Raw genomic sequence first — 20,812 nt, forward strand, 5'->3', positions numbered from 1 at the left:
GTCTCAAAGCATCAAAGCAAATACCTATAATCACGAGGGTTTTCTTACAAATTAAGTTTTTACTTAAAATTATAATTATATATATATATATATTCTCACGTCACAAATTGATTCATTTATTACAGTCAAAACAATGCAGATCAATACGTATCACTACACAATCGAAAAGCAACAAAAGTGTTCGCTAACTGATTGAATTGCTTCAAATAAAAATTCAAAACAAAAAGCGCTACGCACAGCAAAATACATCCATCTCGTGCGGTGGCGCGAAAAGCAGTGACAGCAGCAACAAGCTTTCTCGTTTCTTGTGTGTCTTCTCTTCGCTGCGCTGAAACTTTATTTTTTTTTCTCTCGCTCTCCCACCATCGCTTTATAAGCTTATTGTTTGAATATTTTCCCGTTCGCATCGGAGTGGCGCTAGTGTTCTGATGCCTGAAATTTGACGGAGTTGACGGCATGTGACAATATCCTGAATCAACAAATTTAAAAATATATCCGTTATGGCCCTTGCGCAATTCACTATATTCGTCTTACACAACGTCTGAAAATATATAACAAAACACACCAACACAACGTAACGGAAAAACATCCCATGATCTTAATCTCAGTTATATCCTGCTTTAAAGGTAAAATATTGTATCGATGGGCTTGGTTTCGATTTCTTCTTTAACACAAGAATGATTCGTTTACAAATAAATTCTAATTCAGATCCTATCCAACCCTCGAACAAAATAAAGTTGAAACAATATTCCAATGAATCAGTATCAAATGCAAATGTCAAATGTCTTATGTTGAAACTTCATTGAGTTATTCAATATCACCTCATATTAACCACAATATATTTCTTCAGTTATAATCGCTCAATTCCTGTCACAGGCATGCATACTGTTAGACAAATGAGTGCCACTTCGTCTAAGTAAAGTGAAAATTTCCTAAGATTTTATAATAAAACATACTTATTATTCACAATCATAGTTCACTACTTTAAACTATCAAACAAATCTAGTTCAACAAAACATATAGTTTTGCAATTCATAAACATCGATATTGTTATTCAGAATTGTTGCACACCCTGGACTAACGAAGCAACCCATTCAAGCAATCGAAGCAACCATCAATCAATCAAGCGATCATTCTATTTATGACACTCGAACAAGCAAGAATCAAATAAATTTAGCTCTCACGAAATACAACATTGGCGACGAGGAAAAACTCAAAATTTTCACCTTGACGAAGAGTTGCGGATTCAAGAATGCCGGAAGGGGACAACATTCAGCCCGACGGTAACCTGCTGTACGAGCGACTTCTGCAGCAGAACGAGCGGCTGGAAGCCCAGAACGCGAGGATGATGGAGATGCTGGAGCGCTTCAACCTGCAAGACGGTTCCAGTCGGACTTCAAACGGTCCGGAATTCATCATTGAAACGCTGGCGTCCAACATCCGGGAGTTCGTCTACGATCCCGACAACGGTCTCGTATTTGACCGGTGGTACCGCAAGTACGAAGACCTCTTCCTCAAGGACGGCGCGAAGCTCGACGACGCAGCTAAAGTCCGGTTGCTGCTGAGAAGCCTCAACGTGGCCGTGCACGACAAGTACGTCAACTTCGTGCTCCCGAAGCATCCCCGTGACATCGAGTTCAAGGAGACGGTGAAGAAGCTGACCGAGCTCTTCAGTGTCCAAGCCTCGCTGTTCAGCAAACGATACCAGTGCTTTCAACTGTCCAAGAGCGAGTCGGACGACTTCGTGACATACGCTGGCATCGTCAACAAGCACTGCGAGGACTTCGAACTCAAGAAACTCACGGCGGACCAATTCAAGAGCCTGCTGTTCATCTGCGGTTTGCGCTCTTCAAGAGATGCCGACATCCGCACGAGACTCCTGTCCATGCTCGAGGTCAACGCGGAGGGCGCATGCACTTTGGAAGCACTGATCACCGAATGCCATCGCCTCCAAAACCTCAAGCACGACACCGCCATGGTGGAACACAAGCCGGTAAGCTCAGTCTGCGCGGTCAAGCAAGATCGGGACAAGCCTTCACCGACGACGGGTTCCAGCTCCAGCGACAGCCAGTCAACGAAAACACAGTCCGTCCTACCACCATCGCCCTGCTGGTGCTGTGGCGACATGCATTTCGTTCGAGACTGCGCCTACAAACAGCACGTCTGCCAGGACTGCATGCAGACCGGCCACAAGGAAGGTTACTGCAGCTGCGTGCCCAAGAAGTCCAAGAACAAGCAGCAGACGAACGTCAACAGCCTGTATGCCGCCAACCGGGTCAACTCTACCTCGAAGCGTAAGTTCCTGACGGTGAGCATCAACGGTTCCCAAGCATCTTTGCAGTTCGACACCGGCTCGGACATCACAGTGATCTCGCGGAAGCAGTGGTGCGACAACATGGATTCACCGCCGCTGTCTCCCACCAAGCAGATTGCCAGAACAGCCTCTGGTAAGTCACTGTCCCTACTCGGTGAGCTCCGATGCCAAGTCACACTCGGAGGCGTCACCAGAACCGGAACTTTCTATGTGACTGACAAGCAGATCAACCTGTTCGGTCTCGACTGGATCGAGCTTTTTGAGCTGTGGGACACCCCGATGACAGCAGTATGCAGCAGCGTCACTGGAAAGGTTAACCGCGTCAAGCAGCAGCGTTCTCTTGCAGTCAAATCGCAAGGGGAGGCAAACATGAAAACAGGTCTAGGTCCGACCGATGCAGCTTCCAGCCCGTCCGAATCCACGGCATGGCACGAAGAACATCTCCGCTGGTACTGTTCCTAATATCTCACCGCTTGAAGATGGCGAGCGATCTGGATCACAGCGATCTGGATCGCACCAAGTCGCACCCTGTGCTGGTCTTAAGGGGGAGATGTTGCACACCCTGGACTAACGAAGCAACCCATTCAAGCAATCGAAGCAACCATCAATCAATCAAGCGATCATTCTATTTATGACACTCGAACAAGCAAGAATCAAATAAATTTAGCTCTCACGAAATACAACAAGAATTAAATCAATTCTTAATTTCCTATGATTGTTATAATGCTTAGAAACATCTAAAAATTTATTTATTTAATATTTAATCGGACAGAAAACTCACTATCAATCAATTTAATCTAAACCATGCATCTAAGCAAAATTATATGATATATGCCCGAATCAGAAACAGTTATTTAAAATGAGAACTACAGTTTCAGACTTTCTTGATGCCCTTTTATAAAGTAGTGATTGATAAACTTCAGTTATGTAACTAATCAGCACTTTTACCACCCAATGCTTAGTTAGCCTACTATATTATCCAGTAAATAGCATTTATTCTAGTGTCGTGCCATCATCAATAATTTAGAAACCTCTCGATAAATCTTCAACCATGTACCAACATCTATCCCGAATAAAATTATATGATAATATGCATTGTCAAAACCATGCAGTTACAATAGATATTATAATATCTATAGTTAGTTTATGGTTGATTTTTTTGAACTTCATTGGAATGACGATAAAGCTATCGTAGATTTCATGGTTACAGTCTATTTCATGGTTTTGTTATTGGAAATGTTATAAATTGAAACAATAAAACTACCGTAAAATACATGAAGACAGCAAATATCATGGTTTTGTTATTGGAAATCTCATAATGCATTTTTTCCAAATTTTTGTTACAGTAAGTTTAATGGTAATGTTATAGTTGCATAGTGTGAACTTTTTTTTAACGATTTTTTTTTCAAATAATGCAAATCATGTAATAAAAGTATTGAAAATATTAAAATATTAAAATATTTAAATATTAAGTTATTAAAATATTAAGTTATTAAAATATTAAGTTATTAAAATATTAAAATATTAAAATATTAAAATATTAAAATATTAAAATATTAAAATATTAAAATATTAAAATATTAAAATATTAAAATATTAAAATATTAAAATATTAAAATATTAAAATATTAAAATATTAAAATATTAAAATATTAAAATATTAAAATATTAAAATATTAAAATATTAAAATATTAAAATATTAAAATATTAAAATATTAAAATATTAAAATATTAAAATATTAAAATATTAAAATATTAAAATATTAAAATATTAAAATATTAAAATATTAAAATATTAAAATATTAAAATATTAAAATATTAAAATATTAAAATATTAAAATATTAAAATATTAAAATATTAAAATATTAAAATATTAAAATATTAAAATATTAAAATATTAAAATATTAAAATATTAAAATATTAAAATATTAAAATATTAAAATATTAAAATATTAAAATATTAAAAATATTAAAATATTAAAATATTAAAAAATTAAAATATTAAAATATTAAAATATTAAAATATTAAAATATTAAAATATTAAAATATTAAAATATTAAAATATTAAAATATTAAAATATTAAAATATTAAAATATTAAAATATTAAAATATTAAAATATTAAAATATTAAAATATTAAAATATTAAAATATTAAAATATTAAAATATTAAAATATTAAAATATTAAAATATTAAAATATTAAAATATTAAAATATTAAAATATTAAAATATTAAAATATTAAAATATTAAAATATTAAAATATTAAAATATTAAAATATTAAAATATTAAAATATTAAAATATTAAAATATTAAAATATTAAAATATTAAAATATTAAAATATTAAAATATTAAAATATTAAAATATTAAAATATTAAAATATTAAAATATTAAAATATTAAAATATTAAAATATTAAAATATTAAAATATTAAAATATTAAAATATTAAAATATTAAAATATTAAAATATTAAAATATTAAAATATTAAAATATTAAAATATTAAAATATTAAAATATTAAAATATTAAAATATTAAAATATTAAAATATTAAAATATTAAAATATTAAAATATTAAAATATTAAAATATTAAAATATTAAAATATTAAAATATTAAAATATTAAAATATTAAAATATTAAAATATTAAAATATTAAAATATTAAAATATTAAAATATTAAAATATTAAAATATTAAAATATTAAAATATTAAAATATTAAAATATTAAAATATTAAAATATTAAAATATTAAAATATTAAAATATTAAAATATTAAAATATTAAAATATTAAAATATTAAAATATTAAAATATTAAAATATTAAAATATTAAAATATTAAAATATTAAAATATTAAAATATTAAAATATTAAAATATTAAAATATTAAAATATTAAAATATTAAAATATTAAAATATTAAAATATTAAAATATTAAAATATTAAAATATTAAAATATTAAAATATTAAAATATTAAAATATTAAAATATTAAAATATTAAAATATTAAAATATTAAAATATTAAAATATTAAAATATTAAAATATTAAAATATTAAAATATTAAAATATTAAAATATTAAAATATTAAAATATTAAAATATTAAAATATTAAAATATTAAAATATTAAAATATTAAAATATTAAAATATTAAAATATTAAAATATTAAAATATTAAAATATTAAAATATTAAAATATTAAAATATTAAAATATTAAAATATTAAAATATTAAAATATTAAAATATTAAAATATTAAAATATTAAAATATTAAAATATTAAAATATTAAAATATTAAAATATTAAAATATTAAAATATTAAAATATAAATATTAAAATATTAAAATATAAAAAAAATAAAATATTAAAAAAATAAAATATTAAAAAAATAAAATATTAAAATATTAAAATATTTAAATAATTAACCCTCTACAACCTAACCCCGCCTTTAGGCGGGCTTCGATCTAAAAAATCGCCAAAAAAACAATTTTCCAACCGATTTTTGATCTTTAAAAAGCATTGGAAAGAAGAACTCTTAAAATTTTAAAAAATTTCAGGGTTGGAAGTTTTACTTGTTTTATGTGACTTTACCAATGTTTTTAAAAATGTCACTTTTTTAGGGGTCAACTTTGGCTGTGTTTTTCACTAACATTTCCTATATTTTCAGTAAAAAGAAGTATGCAGTAATTTTTGTAGTGTCCAAGACTATGCCTCTACGCATTTTTTTGCAATTTAAATTATGATGGTGCGATTCTATAGCAAAAAATTTGAAAAACATGCAAAAAATTGAAAAAGTGACTGTAAAAACATGAAAAAATTAGATAGGCGAAATGTAATTATATTAGGTGGTTGAGTAGGCCAAATACTAACAAAAACAAACATAAACTAAACAAGATAAATGCAAATTAAAATACTAAAAATGAAACAAGAAAAACATAAAACAAGAGAAGTAAAGTTTTTCGTAGAACAAAAGTTTTTCAAAATGACCTCCTAAACACGGGAAAAATAAATATTTTCGAAAAAAAAATTTGGGCAGTAGAAGGTTAAACATTTAAACATTTAAACATTTAAACATTTAAACATTTAAACATTTAAACATTTAAACATTTAAACATTTAAACATTTAAACATTTAAACATTTAAACATTTAAACATTTAAACATTTAAACATTTAAACATTTAAACATTTAAACATTTAAACATTTAAACATTTAAACATTTAAACATTTAAACATTTAAACATTTAAACATTTAAACATTTAAACATTTAAACATTTAAACATTTAAACATTTAAACATTTAAACATTTAAACATTTAAACATTTAAACATTTAAACATTTAAACATTTAAACATTTAAACATTTAAACATTTAAACATTTAAACATTTAAACATTTAAACATTTAAACATTTAAACATTTAAACATTTAAACATTTAAACATTTAAACATTTAAACATTTAAACATTTAAACATTTAAACATTTAAACATTTAAACATTTAAACATTTAAACATTTAAACATTTAAACATTTAAACATTTAAACATTTAAACATTTAAACATTTAAACATTTAAACATTTAAACATTTAAACATTTAAACATTTAAACATTTAAACATTTAAACATTTAAACATTTAAACATTTAAACATTTAAACATTTAAACATTTAAACATTTAAACATTTAAACATTTAAACATTTAAACATTTAAACATTTAAACATTTAAACATTTAAACATTTAAACATTTAAACATTTAAACATTTAAACATTTAAACATTTAAACATTTAAACATTTAAACATTTAAACATTTAAACATTTAAACATTTAAACATTTAAACATTTAAACATTTAAACATTTAAACATTTAAACATTTAAACATTTAAACATTTAAACATTTAAACATTTAAACATTTAAACATTTAAACATTTAAACATTTAAACATTTAAACATTTAAACATTTAAACATTTAAACATTTAAACATTTTTATTCAATAATTGAAACGGCAAAAAATATTAAAGATCACAAAACGAACACACCATGACACCTAAATTGGGCGACGCTCCCCTAACGAACGCACCATGACACCTAAACTGGGCGACGCTCCCCTAATGAACGTACCATGGCGAGCTCTCATTTGTTTTCAATCGCGCGCGTGTTCGATCATGTTTGTGTCGATCGTGTTTGGCCGCTGTTTAATCGAAAAAGTGTTAGTGAAATCGCGTGTGTTCGTGAAAAAGGCAACATCCGGCGTTTGTCCAACACGGTCTTGGACAAATTTGCCGGGTGACCGAACCGGAACGGCTCTGGGATGGCGGAACTTTTTCATATTTGGGTGAGTATAAGGAGTTTTGTTGAACTTGGAGAGGGCGGAATCGCCCCGCAACAGCAGCAGGCAAATTTCCCAAGCTATTGGTTGATGCACAAAGTGATTTGTTTACCTTTTTTTGGTACTCTCCGCAAACTTCAAGCCATACAAAATTGTTGCCGAATCTTTTACGGGAGAGATCCGGAGAAAGATCCGGCAGCAATTTGTTTTGATTTGACGTTTGCTGAGGGTGCGGACAAGTTTGGTTATCTTCAAAAGAGAATGTTCAAGGTCAAGCTTGCGAGAGCAATGGTCTGAACAAACTGTGTGTGTTCCTCTTTTTTTACAGGGACTTCTTCTACCAGGCCCGGCGCCTGCTGCGGACACTTCCGGCCGGATTTGTTCAGGATGGTCGTTTCGTCTGGAGGCGAAAATCGTTAGGTAAGTTGTGTGTTGATGCTCAACGGTGAACGTCCAAACAACGGTCAAGGAAAAGGTCACGAAAAGAATTTTGTTGAGTGGTACGCAACTGAAAAATAATAGAAACAGAAAGTAGCGTTTGACGTTTATTGGCACGGTGCCTGTGTGTGTGTGTGTTTTTTTTAAATAGAATTTGCAAATTTGAATGCTACTGATTATTACAAATGTTCATATAATTTTGTTTGGAAATTCGGAAATTCGGAAATTAGGAAATTCGGAAATTCGGAAATTAGGAAATTAGGAAATTAGGAAATTAGGAAATTAGGGAATTAGGAAATTAGGAAATTAGGAAATTCGGATATTAAGAAATTCAGAAATTCGGAAATTAGGAAATTAGGAAATAAGGCAATTAGGAAATTAGGAAATTAGGAAATTAGGAAATTAGGAAATAAGGAAATTAAGAAATTAGGAAATAAGGAAATTAGGAAATTAGGCAATTAGGAAATTAGGAAATTAGGAGATTAGGAAATTAGGAAATTAGGAGATTAGGAAATTAGGAAATTAGGAAATTAGGAAATAAGGAAATAAGGCAATTAGGAAATAAGGAAATTGGGCAATTAGGAAATTAGGAAATTGGGCAATTAGGAAATTAGGAAATTAGGAAATTGGGAAATTGGGAAATTAGGAAATTAGGAAATTAGGAATTTAGGAAATTAGGATATTAGGAAATTCGGAAATTCGGAAATTAGAAAAATTCGGAAATTCGGAAATTAGGAAATTTAGAAATTAGAAAATTAGGAAATTAGGAAATTGGGCAATTAGGAAATTAGGAAATAAGGAAATTAGGAAATAAGGAAATTGGGCAATTAGGAAATTAGGAAATAAGAAAATTAGGAAATTAGGAAATTAGGAAATTAGGAAATTAGGAAATTAGGAAATTAGGAAATTAGGAAATTAGGAAATTAGGAAATTAGGAAATTAGGAAATTAGGAAATTAGGAAATTAGAAAATTAGAAAATTAGAAAATTAGGAAATTAGGAAATTAGGAAATTAGGAAATTATGAAATTAGGAAATTAGGAAATTAGGAGATTAGGAAATTAGGATATTAGGAAATTGGGCAATTAGGAAATTAGGAAATAAGGAAATTAGGAAATTGGGCAATTAGGAAATTAGGAAATAAGGAAATTAGAAAATTAGGAAATTAGGAAATTGGGCTATTAGGAAATTAGGAAATAAGGAAATAAGGAAATAAGGAAATTAGGAAATTAGGAAATTGGGCAATTAGGAAATTAGGAAATAAGGAAATTAGGAAATTAGGAAATTAGGAAATTAGGAAATTAGGAAATTAGGAAATTAGGATATTAGGAAATTCGGAAATAAGAAAAATTCGGAAATTCGGAAATTAGGAAATTTAGAAATTAGAAAATAGGAAATTAGAAAATTAGGAAATTAGGAAATTTGGAAATTGGGAAATTAAGAAATTAAAAAATTTAACATTTAAAAAATTACAAAATTAGGAAATTCGGATATTCGGAAATTCGGAAATTAGGAAATTAATAAATTAAGAAATTTAGAAATTTATAGGGGAAGGTGGAGCAAGACGACCATATGGGGTAAGAGGAACAATCGCTCGTACAGCCGTATTTTTTACAATTTTGATTATTTCCAGTATGAGGAATTGTTGCTAGCAATGCAATTAGCTGATTCTACTACCACATAACCACCAAAACGACGTAAACGCCACGGGGCATAAGATTGAATGAAGTTTTTTTCAAAACCTTTGTTTCCTTATAATATTTGGAAAGTACAAAATAAGGCTTAGGGTTCGTTTTAAGGCTCATTTTATCAAAATGCTATTTTTCCTAGATCAGTAGTGTCCCTACCAATGACTTGCACGTATTATAAAGTATGATTTATGTCTTGGTTATTTTTTTTAGAGAGCTTTTAAAAAATCTTGTTTTGGTGGGGAAAGTGTACCATATGGATTGTTAGCATGGACAAAAATACGAATTGCTGCAGCAACATATTTTATTGTGAAAAAAATACATAAAAGTTCTTAAAAACTGATAAACAATTGTTTAAAAAATTGTCGATACATGATATAACAATATCATGAAAATTTACTATTTATCATCTAAGTAATATTTAGAATTTTTTCGTGAAAACGGTCAAATTTTTAGTAAAATATTATTTTTTAATCTAAAAATGAAAGAAACGTTTCAAATACATCCTAATCTGATGTATCTAAGTGATAATAGTTCAACTTTTAGTAAATTAGCATGTTTTTTCATGCATTGTTCCTCTTGCCCCAACGGGTTGTTCGTCTTGCCCCACTAGTTGAGTAGAACGTACGGAAAATCAAAATTTTTAAAATCATTTTTTTAACATTAAAAAACTGGATTTTTTGAAAACTTGTTCTATCAAAGTCTTAGTCGAGACCTGGAATAAGATGATTATTTAAAAATCCGACAGATTTTTAACGTTTTTAATGGGTTATAACGAGCATTTCCTTAGCTTGTTACACTTGCCCCACTTTCCCCTAAATTTAGAAATTAAGAAATTAAGAAATTTAGAAATTAAGAAATAACAAAATTAGAAAATTAGGGAATAAGGAAATTAGGAAATTAGGAAATCAGGAAATCAGGAAATTAGGAAATCAGGAAATCAGGAAATTAGTAAATTAGGAAATTAGGAAGTTAGGAATTCAGCCAATTAGGAAATTAGGAAATGAGAAAATTAGAAAATTAGAAAATTAGAAAAATAAGAAAATTAGAAAATTAAAAAATTAGAACATTAGAAAATAAGAAAATTAGAAAATTAGAATATTAGAAAATTATAAATTTCGAAAATTAGAAAATTAGGAAATTAGAAAATTAGGAAATTAGGATATTAAGAAATTAGGAAATAAAGAAATTAGGAAATTGAGTTATTAAGAATTTAGTAATTTTAGAATTCTAGAATTTTAAAATTTTAGAATTTTAGAATTTTAGAATTTTAGAATTTTTGAATTTTTGAATTTTAGAATTTTAGAATTTTAGAATTTTAGAATTTTAGAATTTTAGAATTTTAGAATTTTAGAATTTTAGAATTTTAGAATTTTAGAATTTTAGAATTTTAGAATTTTAGAATTTTAGAATTTTAAAATTTTAGAATTTTAGAATTTTAGAATTTTAGAATTTTAGAATTTTAGAATTTTAGAATTTTAGAATTTTAGAATTTTAGAATTTTAGAATTTTAGAATTTTAGAATTTTAGAATTTTAGAATTTTAGAATTTTAGAATTTTAGAATTTTAGAATTTTAGAATTTTAGAATTTTAGAATTTTAGAATTTTAGAATTTAAGAATTTTAGAATTCTAGAATTTTAGAATTTTAGAATTTTAGAATTTTAGAATTTTAGAATTTTAGAATTTTAGAATTTTAGAATTTTAGAATTTTAGAATTTTAGAATTTTAGAATTTTAGAATTTTAGAATTTTAGAATTTTAGAATTTTAGAATTTTAGAATTTTAGAATTTTAGAATTTTAGAATTTTAGAATTTAGAATTTAGAATTTTAGAATTTTAGAATTTTAGAATTTTAGAATTTTAGAATTTTAGAATTTTAGAATTTTAGAATTTTAGAATTTTAGAATTTTAGAATTTTAGAATTTTAGAATTTTAGAATTTTAGAATTTTAGAATTTTAGTAACAGCTAATTTAATAGCATTTGTACCGAAACAAACATATGAAAATATTCCCTATGTCTAATTTAGTGTGTTTCTCTTTTACAGGGGCCTATTCCACTGAGGATTGGTCTTCATAAATACGCGAGAGTTCATCCCAAGTACGAAGCAGTAGTTCCGGCACCGGCTACACACATTTCGAACAACGTCAGAAAGTTCGGATTGAAGCAGAATATTAAAAGAAAACGACGCGGAAAAAAAGTACTATTTTTTTTTAAATCAACGAAAAAAACTATAAAAATACAATAAAACTTACCGTATTGACCATTAATTTCAATGTATAAATTATGTTTTACAGTACAATTTAGTGGAGAGAAAAATATAAATACAATGGAAATACAATGAATCATACTGTAGTTATTATTTATTTCAATGTACGAATATAGTTTAAACCGTACTATTTAGTATGGAAAAATCCATGAAGAACTGTGAATTTACTGTGCAAACCATTGTAATGGTTACTGTTTTTATTATAAATGTATGATGTTTTCTATGGTCAGGGTAATTTTTTGGACGGAAAAGGCATCAATGAAAATACGGTAGAAAGTATAGTTTTTGGTTTTTTTTTGTATGGGGAAAAGTCGAAATTTTTATGGTGACTGTGCCTAACAATACCCCTTTTTTATAGTAAATTCCCAAAATAAGATATATTCTATGGTGAAAAAACATAAAGGCTACTGTAGAATCATGGTAAAAATAACCATAGAATTTATCGTGTGATAACCATAAAATCTACTGTAGGTTAAAAGGTTAAATCTTTATGCGGGATCTATTCTTCTGAGCAGTGAAAACTTCAGAAAACTTTAGTAAGACATTTTTTAAACAAAGTCCTGTGCAACAGTGTTACAAGTAATGTTCAACCATGTCATCTAAAAATCTTTATATCTAGCAACTTCGAATAACATTCCATACAATGAACATGAACACTTCCGAATAACCTCCTTACTAGAAAATCCTCTTATAACTTAATTCTTACTCAAAATATTCATTAAAGTTATCTAAGTCCAGACATGTCTTCGAAACAACAACATAAACATAAAGATAAAACTATCTGCCTTTCACTTCCATCGAACATCTGTTAATATCACAAAAGAAATGCAAATGAGCTCGTCACTAGCGCAGTTTCTGATTTGTCAATCTACTTGGCAGTTGATGCTCACTTACGCTACACCATATTGAAAACAACGAATTATTCCCCCGTTGCGTTTAATCTCTATCTTTAATATGTTAGCGTATAAAATGTAAACCATTATCTTCAGTTAGACTAAAACTGTTATCATTAGATATAACACAGCTGTACTTTGTTTCCAGTCAAAAATCCTAACCATTGATTCGATGATATACACAACCTTTACCGGATTACAATTTAACGCCGAATAATATCCACAAACTTCTTTTTACAAGACCTTCCAGAAAAATCCACAATCCACCTCAACGCTTTACATCAGATTACACTGTGGATATTCACAAGCCTCTACTCCTCCTGGTCTTACAGCGAAAATTCACAAATCATCTCTATGCCAGGCATGAGTTGACATCCACAAGCCTCCTCAGCGTCAGTTTTACAGTTAATACCCTCACCCTGGCTAGTGAACATCACTAGTCAAATTAACACCAGGCATTCAAGAAACATTAATTACATGACCTTCACTTTTCTCGAACCTCCGGAACATTGGCAGTGATCCTCTCTTGAATTAACATTTTCATCTTAGAACAAAATATATATAACCAATTATTGAACGTAACAAATGCCATTCGTTGAAGCTTTAGAAATTACAGATTAAACCAACTTTTAACCCAAGAACTACTCGTGAATAAACACTTCTGCTCATCTCTTGTGACAATTCACACCTTCTTTTAACTTACTACTTGGAGAGTAAACAGCTAGACAACTGAAAACTTTTCCCGTGAACAACCTTTTGTTCACCACCTATAATAATTATAGGGGCAACTACAACCAATTCGTGAACAGCTAGACAACTGAACACTTTTCCCGTGAACAACCTTTTGTTCACTACCTATAATAATTATAGGGACAACTCATTACGATTCGTGAACAGCTAGACAACTGAACACTTTACCCGTGAACAACCATTTGTTCACCTCCTATAATAATTATAGGGACAACTACACGCAACCTAGACTTCGGTCAAATTGACCGAAAAACTCGGTAAATTTATCAGAAATTCTCTGATAGAGCGTCTCTATCAGAGAATTCTCCGTCAAAGCTTTATCAGACATTCTCTGATAAAGTTCATGAGGTTCACGGAGGCAGATTTGACAGATGAATTCTTTGATTGTGTTGGTGAACTCCTTGGCAAAAGCTTTGTTGCCAAATCTCACCACTTTAAACTATCAAACAAATCTAGTTCAACAAAACATATAGTTTTTCAATTCATAAACATCGATATTGTTATTCAGAATTGTTGCACACCCTGGACTAACGAAGCAACCCATTCAAGCAATCGAAGCAACCATCAATCAATCAAGCGATCATTCTATTTATGACACTCGAACAAGCAAGAATCAAATAAATTTAGCTCTCACGAAATACAACATTGGCGACGAGGAAAAACTCAAAATTTTCACCTTGACGAAGAGTTGCGGATTCAAGAATGCCGGAAGGGGACAACATTCAGCCCGACGGTAACCTGCTGTACGAGCGACTTCTGCAGCAGAACGAGCGGCTGGAAGCCCAGAACGCGAGGATGATGGAGATGCTGGAGCGCTTCAACCTGCAAGACGGTTCCAGTCGGACTTCAAACGGTCCGGAATTCATCATTGAAACGTTGGCGTCCAACATCCGGGAGTTCGTCTACGATCCCGACAACGGTCTCGTATTTGACCGGTGGTACCGCAAGTACGAAGACCTCTTCCTCAAGGACGGCGCGAAGCTCGACGACGCAGCTAAAGTCCGGTTGCTGCTGAGAAGCCTCAACGTGGCCGTGCACGACAAGTACGTCAACTTCGTGCTCCCGAAGCATCCCCGTGACATCGAGTTCAAGGAGACGGTGAAGAAGCTGACCGAGCTCTTCAGTGTCCAAGCCTCGCTGTTCAGCAAACGATACCAGTGCTTTCAACTGTCCAAGAGCGAGTCGGACGACTTCGTGACATACGCTGGCATCGTCAACAAGCACTGCGAGGACTTCGAACTCAAGAAACTCACGGCAGACCAATTCAAGAGTCTGCTGTTCATCTGCGGTTTGCGCTCTTCAAGAGATGCCAACATCCGCACGAGACTCCTGTCCATGCTCGAGGTCAACGCGGAGGGCGCATGCACTTTGGAAGCACTGATCACCGAATGCCATCGCCTCCAAAACCTCAAGCACGACACCGCCATGGTGGAACACAAGCCGGTAAGCTCAGTCTGCGCGGTCAAGCAAGATCGGGACAAGCCTTCACCGACGACGGGTTCCAGCTCCAGCGACAGCCAGTCAACGAAAACACAGTCCGTCCTACCACCATCGCCCTGCTGGTGCTGTGGCGACATGCATTTCGTTCGAGACTGCGCCTACAAACAGCACGTCTGCCAGGACTGCATGCAGACCGGCCACAAGGAAGGTTACTGCAGCTGCGTGCCCAAGAAGTCCAAGAACAAGCAGCAGACGAACGTCAACAGCCTGTATGCCGCCAACCGGGTCAACTCTACCTCGAAGCGTAAGTTCCTGACGGTGAGCATCAACGGTTCCCAAGCATCTTTGCAGTTCGACACCGGCTCGGACATCACAGTGATCTCGCGGAAGCAGTGGTGCGACAACATGGATTCACCGCCGCTGTCTCCCACCAAGCAGATTGCCAGAACAGCCTCTGGTAAGTCACTGTCCCTACTCGGTGAGCTCCGATGCCAAGTCACACTCGGAGGCGTCACCAGAACCGGAACTTTCTATGTGACTGACAAGCAGATCAACCTGTTCGGTCTCGACTGGATCGAGCTTTTTGAGCTGTGGGACACCCCGATGACAGCAGTATGCAGCAGCGTCACTGGAAAGGTTAACCGCGTCAAGCAGCAGCGTTCTCTTGCAGTCAAATCGCAAGGGGAGGCAAACATGAAAACAGGTCTAGGTCCGACCGATGCAGCTTCCAGCCCGTCCGAATCCACGGCATGGCACGAAGAACATCTCCGCTGGTACTGTTCCTAATATCTCACCGCTTGAAGATGGCGAGCGATCTGGATCACAGCGATCTGGATCGCACCAAGTCGCACCCTGTGCTGGTCTTAAGGGGGAGATGTTGCACACCCTGGACTAACGAAGCAACCCATTCAAGCAATCGAAGCAACCATCAATCAATCAAGCGATCATTCTATTTATGACACTCAAACAAGCAAGAATCAAATAAATTTAGCTCTCACGAAATACAACAAGAATTAAATCAATTCTTAATTTCCTATGATTGTTATAATGCTTAGAAACATCTAAAAATTTATTTATTTAATATTTAATCGGACAGAAAACTCACTATCAATCAATTTAATCTAAACCATGCATCTAAGCAAAATTATATGATATATGCCCGAATCAGAAACAGTTATTTAAAATGAGAACTACAGTTTCAGACTTTCTTGATGCCCTTTTATAAAGTAGTGATTGATAAACTTCAGTTATGTAACTAATCAGCACTTTTACCACCCAATGCTTAGTTAGCCTACTATATTATCCAGTAAATAGCATTTATTCTAGTGTCGTGCCATCATCAATAATTTAGAAACCTCTCGATAAATCTTCAACCATGTACCAACATCTATCTATTCTTCTGAGCAGTGAAAACTTCAGAAAACTTTAGTAAGACATTTTTTAAACAAAGTCCTGTGCAACAGTGTTACAAGTAATGTTCAACCATGTCATCTAAAAATCTTTATATCTAGCAACTTCGAATAACATTCCATACAATGAACATGAACACTTCCGAATAACCTCCTTACTAGAAAATCCTCTTATAACTTAATTCTTACTCAAAATATTCATTAAAGTTATCTAAGTCCAGACATGTCTTCGAAACAACAACATAAACATAAAGATAAAACTATCTGCCTTTCACTTCCATCGAACATCTGTTAATATCACAAAAGAAATGCAAATGAGCTCGTCACTAGCGCAGTTTCTGATTTGTCAATCTACTTGGCAGTTGATGCTCACTTACGCTACACCATATTGAAAACAACGAATTATTCCCCCGTTGCGTTTAATCTCTATCTTTAATATGTTAGCGTATAAAATGTAAACCATTATCTTCAGTTAGACTAAAACTGTTATCATTAGATATAACACAGCTGTACTTTGTTTCCAGTCAAAAATCCTAACCATTGATTCGATGATATACACAACCTTTACCGGATTACAATTTAACGCCGAATAATATCCACAAACTTCTTTTTACAAGACCTTCCAGAAAAATCCACAATCCACCTCAACGCTTTACATCAGATTACACTGTGGATATTCACAAGCCTCTACTCCTCCTGGTCTTACAGCGAAAATTCACAAATCATCTCTATGCCAGGCATGAGTTGACATCCACAAGCCTCCTCAGCGTCAGTTTTACAGTTAATACCCTCACCCTGGCTAGTGAACATCACTAGTCAAATTAACACCAGGCATTCAAGAAACATTAATTACATGACCTTCACTTTTCTCGAACCTCCGGAACATTGGCAGTGATCCTCTCTTGAATTAACATTTTCATCTTAGAACAAAATATATATAACCAATTATTGAACGTAACAAATGCCATTCGTTGAAGCTTTAGAAATTACAGATTAAACCAACTTTTAACCCAAGAACTACTCGTGAATAAACACTTCTGCTCATCTCTTGTGACAATTCACACCTTCTTTTAACTTACTACTTGGAGAGTAAACAGCTAGACAACTGAAAACTTTTCCCGTGAACAACCTTTTGTTCACCACCTATAATAATTATAGGGACAACTACAACCAATTCGTGAACAGCTAGACAACTGAACACTTTTCCCGTGAACAACCTTTTGTTCACTACCTATAATAATTATAGGGACAACTCATTACGATTCGTGAACAGCTAGACAACTGAACACTTTACCCGTGAACAACCATTTGTTCACCTCCTATAATAATTATAGGGACAACTACACGCAACCTAGACTTCGGTCAAATTGACCGAAAAACTCGGTAAATTTATCAGAAATTCTCTGATAGAGCGTCTCTATCAGAGAATTCTCCGTCAAAGCTTTATCAGACATTCTCTGATAAAGTTCATGAGGTTCACGGAGGCAGATTTGACAGATGAATTCTTTGATTGTGTTGGTGAACTCCTTGGCAAAAGCTTTGTTGCCAAATCTCACCACTTGGGCAGCGCTAGCGTCGTTCCGGTAAAAATGCACGCACACCACTGCAACAGTATATTTGTATTGGTAAGGCTGAAATTTTGCTTTGGGAGAATGAAAACAAACGATGAAACAGTTTTAGAACATTTATTTTCATAATATTTAACACTGTTGAAGCACACTTTTATTGAGCTGGATCTACCGAATGAGGATTCGGTTCGGTTGGCCACGAGATGCTGGTTGTTCCAGATTTTCCGGTCATCGTACGGCCATAACCTGCAACAGAGGAAAAAATAAAGTGAAAATCTACCCGTACATGACAAAATACAGAATTACTTTCACTTTGCATTTAAATACACATTTAATTACACTTACTTGATAGTAACAGCGGCAGTTCAAACATTTTTTTTCTTAATTTTCACCACAGAAAATGGAAAAAACGGCACCGCTGCAGCGAACAAAACAGACGCGATATTTGGTTCAATTTGTCATGGCGGACATTGACTGCTACGATGGGATGTTCAAATACTACGATGACATAACAAATTATAGGGTCGTTCAAATATTACGTACATTGAAAATTAAACAAGAAAATTTAAGTTTCGCATTTTTGGTTAAAATGTCAAAATGTCAAAATGTCAAAATGTCAAAATGTCAAAATGTCAAAATGTCAAAATGTCAAAATGTCAAAATGTCAAAATGTCAAAATGTCAAAATGTCAAAATGTCAAAATGTCAAAATGTCAAAATGTCAAAATGTCCAAATGTCAAAATGTCAAAATGTCAAAATGTCAAAATGTCAAAATGTCAAAATGTCAAAATGTCAAAATGTCAAAATGTCAAAATGTCAAAATGTCAAAATGTCAAAATGTCAAAATGTCAAAATGTCAAAATGTCAAAATGTCAAAATGTCAAAATGTCAAAATGTCAAAATGTCAAAATGTCAAAATGTCAAAATGTCAAAATGTCAAAATGTCAAAATGTCAAAATGTCAAAATGTCAAAATGTCAAAATGTCAAAATGTCAAAATGTCAAAATGTCAAAATGTCAAAATGTCAAAATGTCAAAATGTCAAAATGTCAAAATGTCAAAATGTCAAAATGTCAAAATGTCAAAATGTCAAAATGTCAAAATGTCAAAATGTCAAAATGTCAAAATGTCAAAATGTCAAAATGTCAAAATGTCAAAATGTCAAAATGTCAAAATGTCAAAATGTCAAAATGTCAAAATGTCAAAATGTCAAAATGTCAAAATGTTAAAATGTCAAAATGTCAAAATGTCAAAATGTCAAAATGTCAAAATGTCAAAATGTCAAAATGTCAAAATGTCAAAATGTCAAAATGTCAAAATGTCAAAATGTCAAAATGTCAAAATGTCAAAATGTCAAAATGTCAAAATGTCAAAATGTCAAAATGTCAAAATGTCAAAATGTCAAAATGTCAAAATGTTAAAATGTTTAACATTTTATAATGTTTAACATTTTAACATTTTAACATTTTAATATTTTAACATTTTAACATTTTAACATTTTAACATTTTAACATTTTAACATTTTAACATTTTAACATTTTAACATTTTAACATTTTAACATTTTAACATTTTAACATTTTAACATTTTAACATTTTAACATTTTAACATTTTAACATTTTAACATTTTAACATTTTAACATTTTAACATTTTAACATTTTAACATTTTAACATTTTAACATTTTAACATTTTAACATTTTAACATTTTAACATTTTAACATTTTAACATTTTAACATTTTAACATTTTAACATTTTAACATTTTAACATTTTAACATTTTAACATTTTAACATTTTAACATTTTAACATTTTAACATTTTAACATTTTAACATTTTAACATTTTAACATTTTAATATTTTAACATTTTAACATTTTAACATTTTAACATTTTAACATTTTAACATTTTAACATTTTAACATTTTAACATTTTAACATTTTAACATTTTAACATTTTAACATTTTAACATTTTAACATTTTAACATTTTAACATTTTAACATTTTAACATTTTAACATTTTAACATTTTAACATTTTAACATTTTAACATTTTAACATTTTAACATTTTAACATTTTAACATTTTAACATTTTAACATTTTAACATTTTAACATTTTAACATTTTAACATTTTAACATTTTAACATTTTAACATTTTAACATTTTAACATTTTAACATTTTAACATTTTAACATTTTAACATTTTAACATTTTAACATTTTAACATTTTAACATTTTAACATTTTAACATTTTAACATTTTAACATTTTAACATTTTAACATTTTAACATTTTAACATTTTAACATTTTAACATTTTAACATTTCAACATTTTAACATTTTAACATTTCAACATTTTAACATTTTAACATTTTAACATTTTAACATTTTAACATTTTAACATTTTAACATTTTAACATTTTAACATTTTAACATTTTAACATTTTAACATTTTAACATTTTAACATGTTAACATTTTAACATTTTAACATTTTAACATTTTAACATGTTAACATTTTAACATTTTAACATTTTAACATTTTAACATTTTAACATTTTAACATTTTAACATTTTAACATTTTAACATTTTAACATTTTAACATTTTAACATTTTAACATTTTAACATTTTAACATTTTAACATTTTAACATTTTAACATTTTAACATTTTAACATTTTAACATTTTAACATTTTAACATTTTAACATTTT

The 20,812-nt window shown here is 30.2% G+C and overlaps 3 protein-coding genes and 1 long non-coding RNA gene across 4 annotated transcripts; 3 read left to right on the top strand and 1 right to left on the bottom strand.

The window, feature by feature from the left end:
• The first annotated feature begins 1,252 nt into the window (after positions 1-1,252).
• LOC120431021 (uncharacterized) lies at positions 1,253-2,776 on the top strand. The gene has a single exon (XM_039596176.1). It carries the CDS (start codon positions 1,253-1,255, stop codon positions 2,774-2,776), a length of 1,524 nt encoding a protein of 507 aa, XP_039452110.1.
• Positions 2,777-7,308: 4,532 nt separating this feature from the next.
• Positions 7,309-12,084, top strand: LOC120431024 (uncharacterized). The gene is made up of 3 exons (XM_039596179.2): positions 7,309-7,659; positions 7,982-8,073; positions 11,823-12,084. The coding sequence occupies exons 1-3, from the start codon at positions 7,406-7,408 to the stop codon at positions 11,852-11,854; spliced, it is 378 nt and encodes a 125-aa protein (XP_039452113.1). The 5' UTR covers positions 7,309-7,405; the 3' UTR covers positions 11,855-12,084.
• A 2,305-nt stretch (positions 12,085-14,389) lies between these two features.
• Positions 14,390-15,913, top strand: LOC120431020 (uncharacterized). Its single transcript, XM_039596175.1, has one exon. The coding sequence runs from the start codon at positions 14,390-14,392 to the stop codon at positions 15,911-15,913; it is 1,524 nt and encodes a 507-aa protein (XP_039452109.1).
• A 2,289-nt stretch (positions 15,914-18,202) lies between these two features.
• On the bottom strand, positions 18,203-18,873 carry LOC120431018 (uncharacterized). The gene is made up of 2 exons (XR_005607788.2): positions 18,450-18,873; positions 18,203-18,350 (listed from the first exon to the last, which is right to left on the bottom strand). It is a non-coding gene; the product is annotated as an uncharacterized LOC120431018 (long non-coding RNA).
• Between the last annotated feature and the right edge of the window lie 1,939 nt (positions 18,874-20,812).

Source organism: Culex pipiens, unplaced genomic scaffold (genome assembly GCF_016801865.2).
Source record: "Culex pipiens pallens isolate TS unplaced genomic scaffold, TS_CPP_V2 Cpp_Un0004, whole genome shotgun sequence".
Classification (NCBI taxonomy): Eukaryota; Metazoa; Arthropoda; class Insecta; order Diptera; family Culicidae; genus Culex; species Culex pipiens.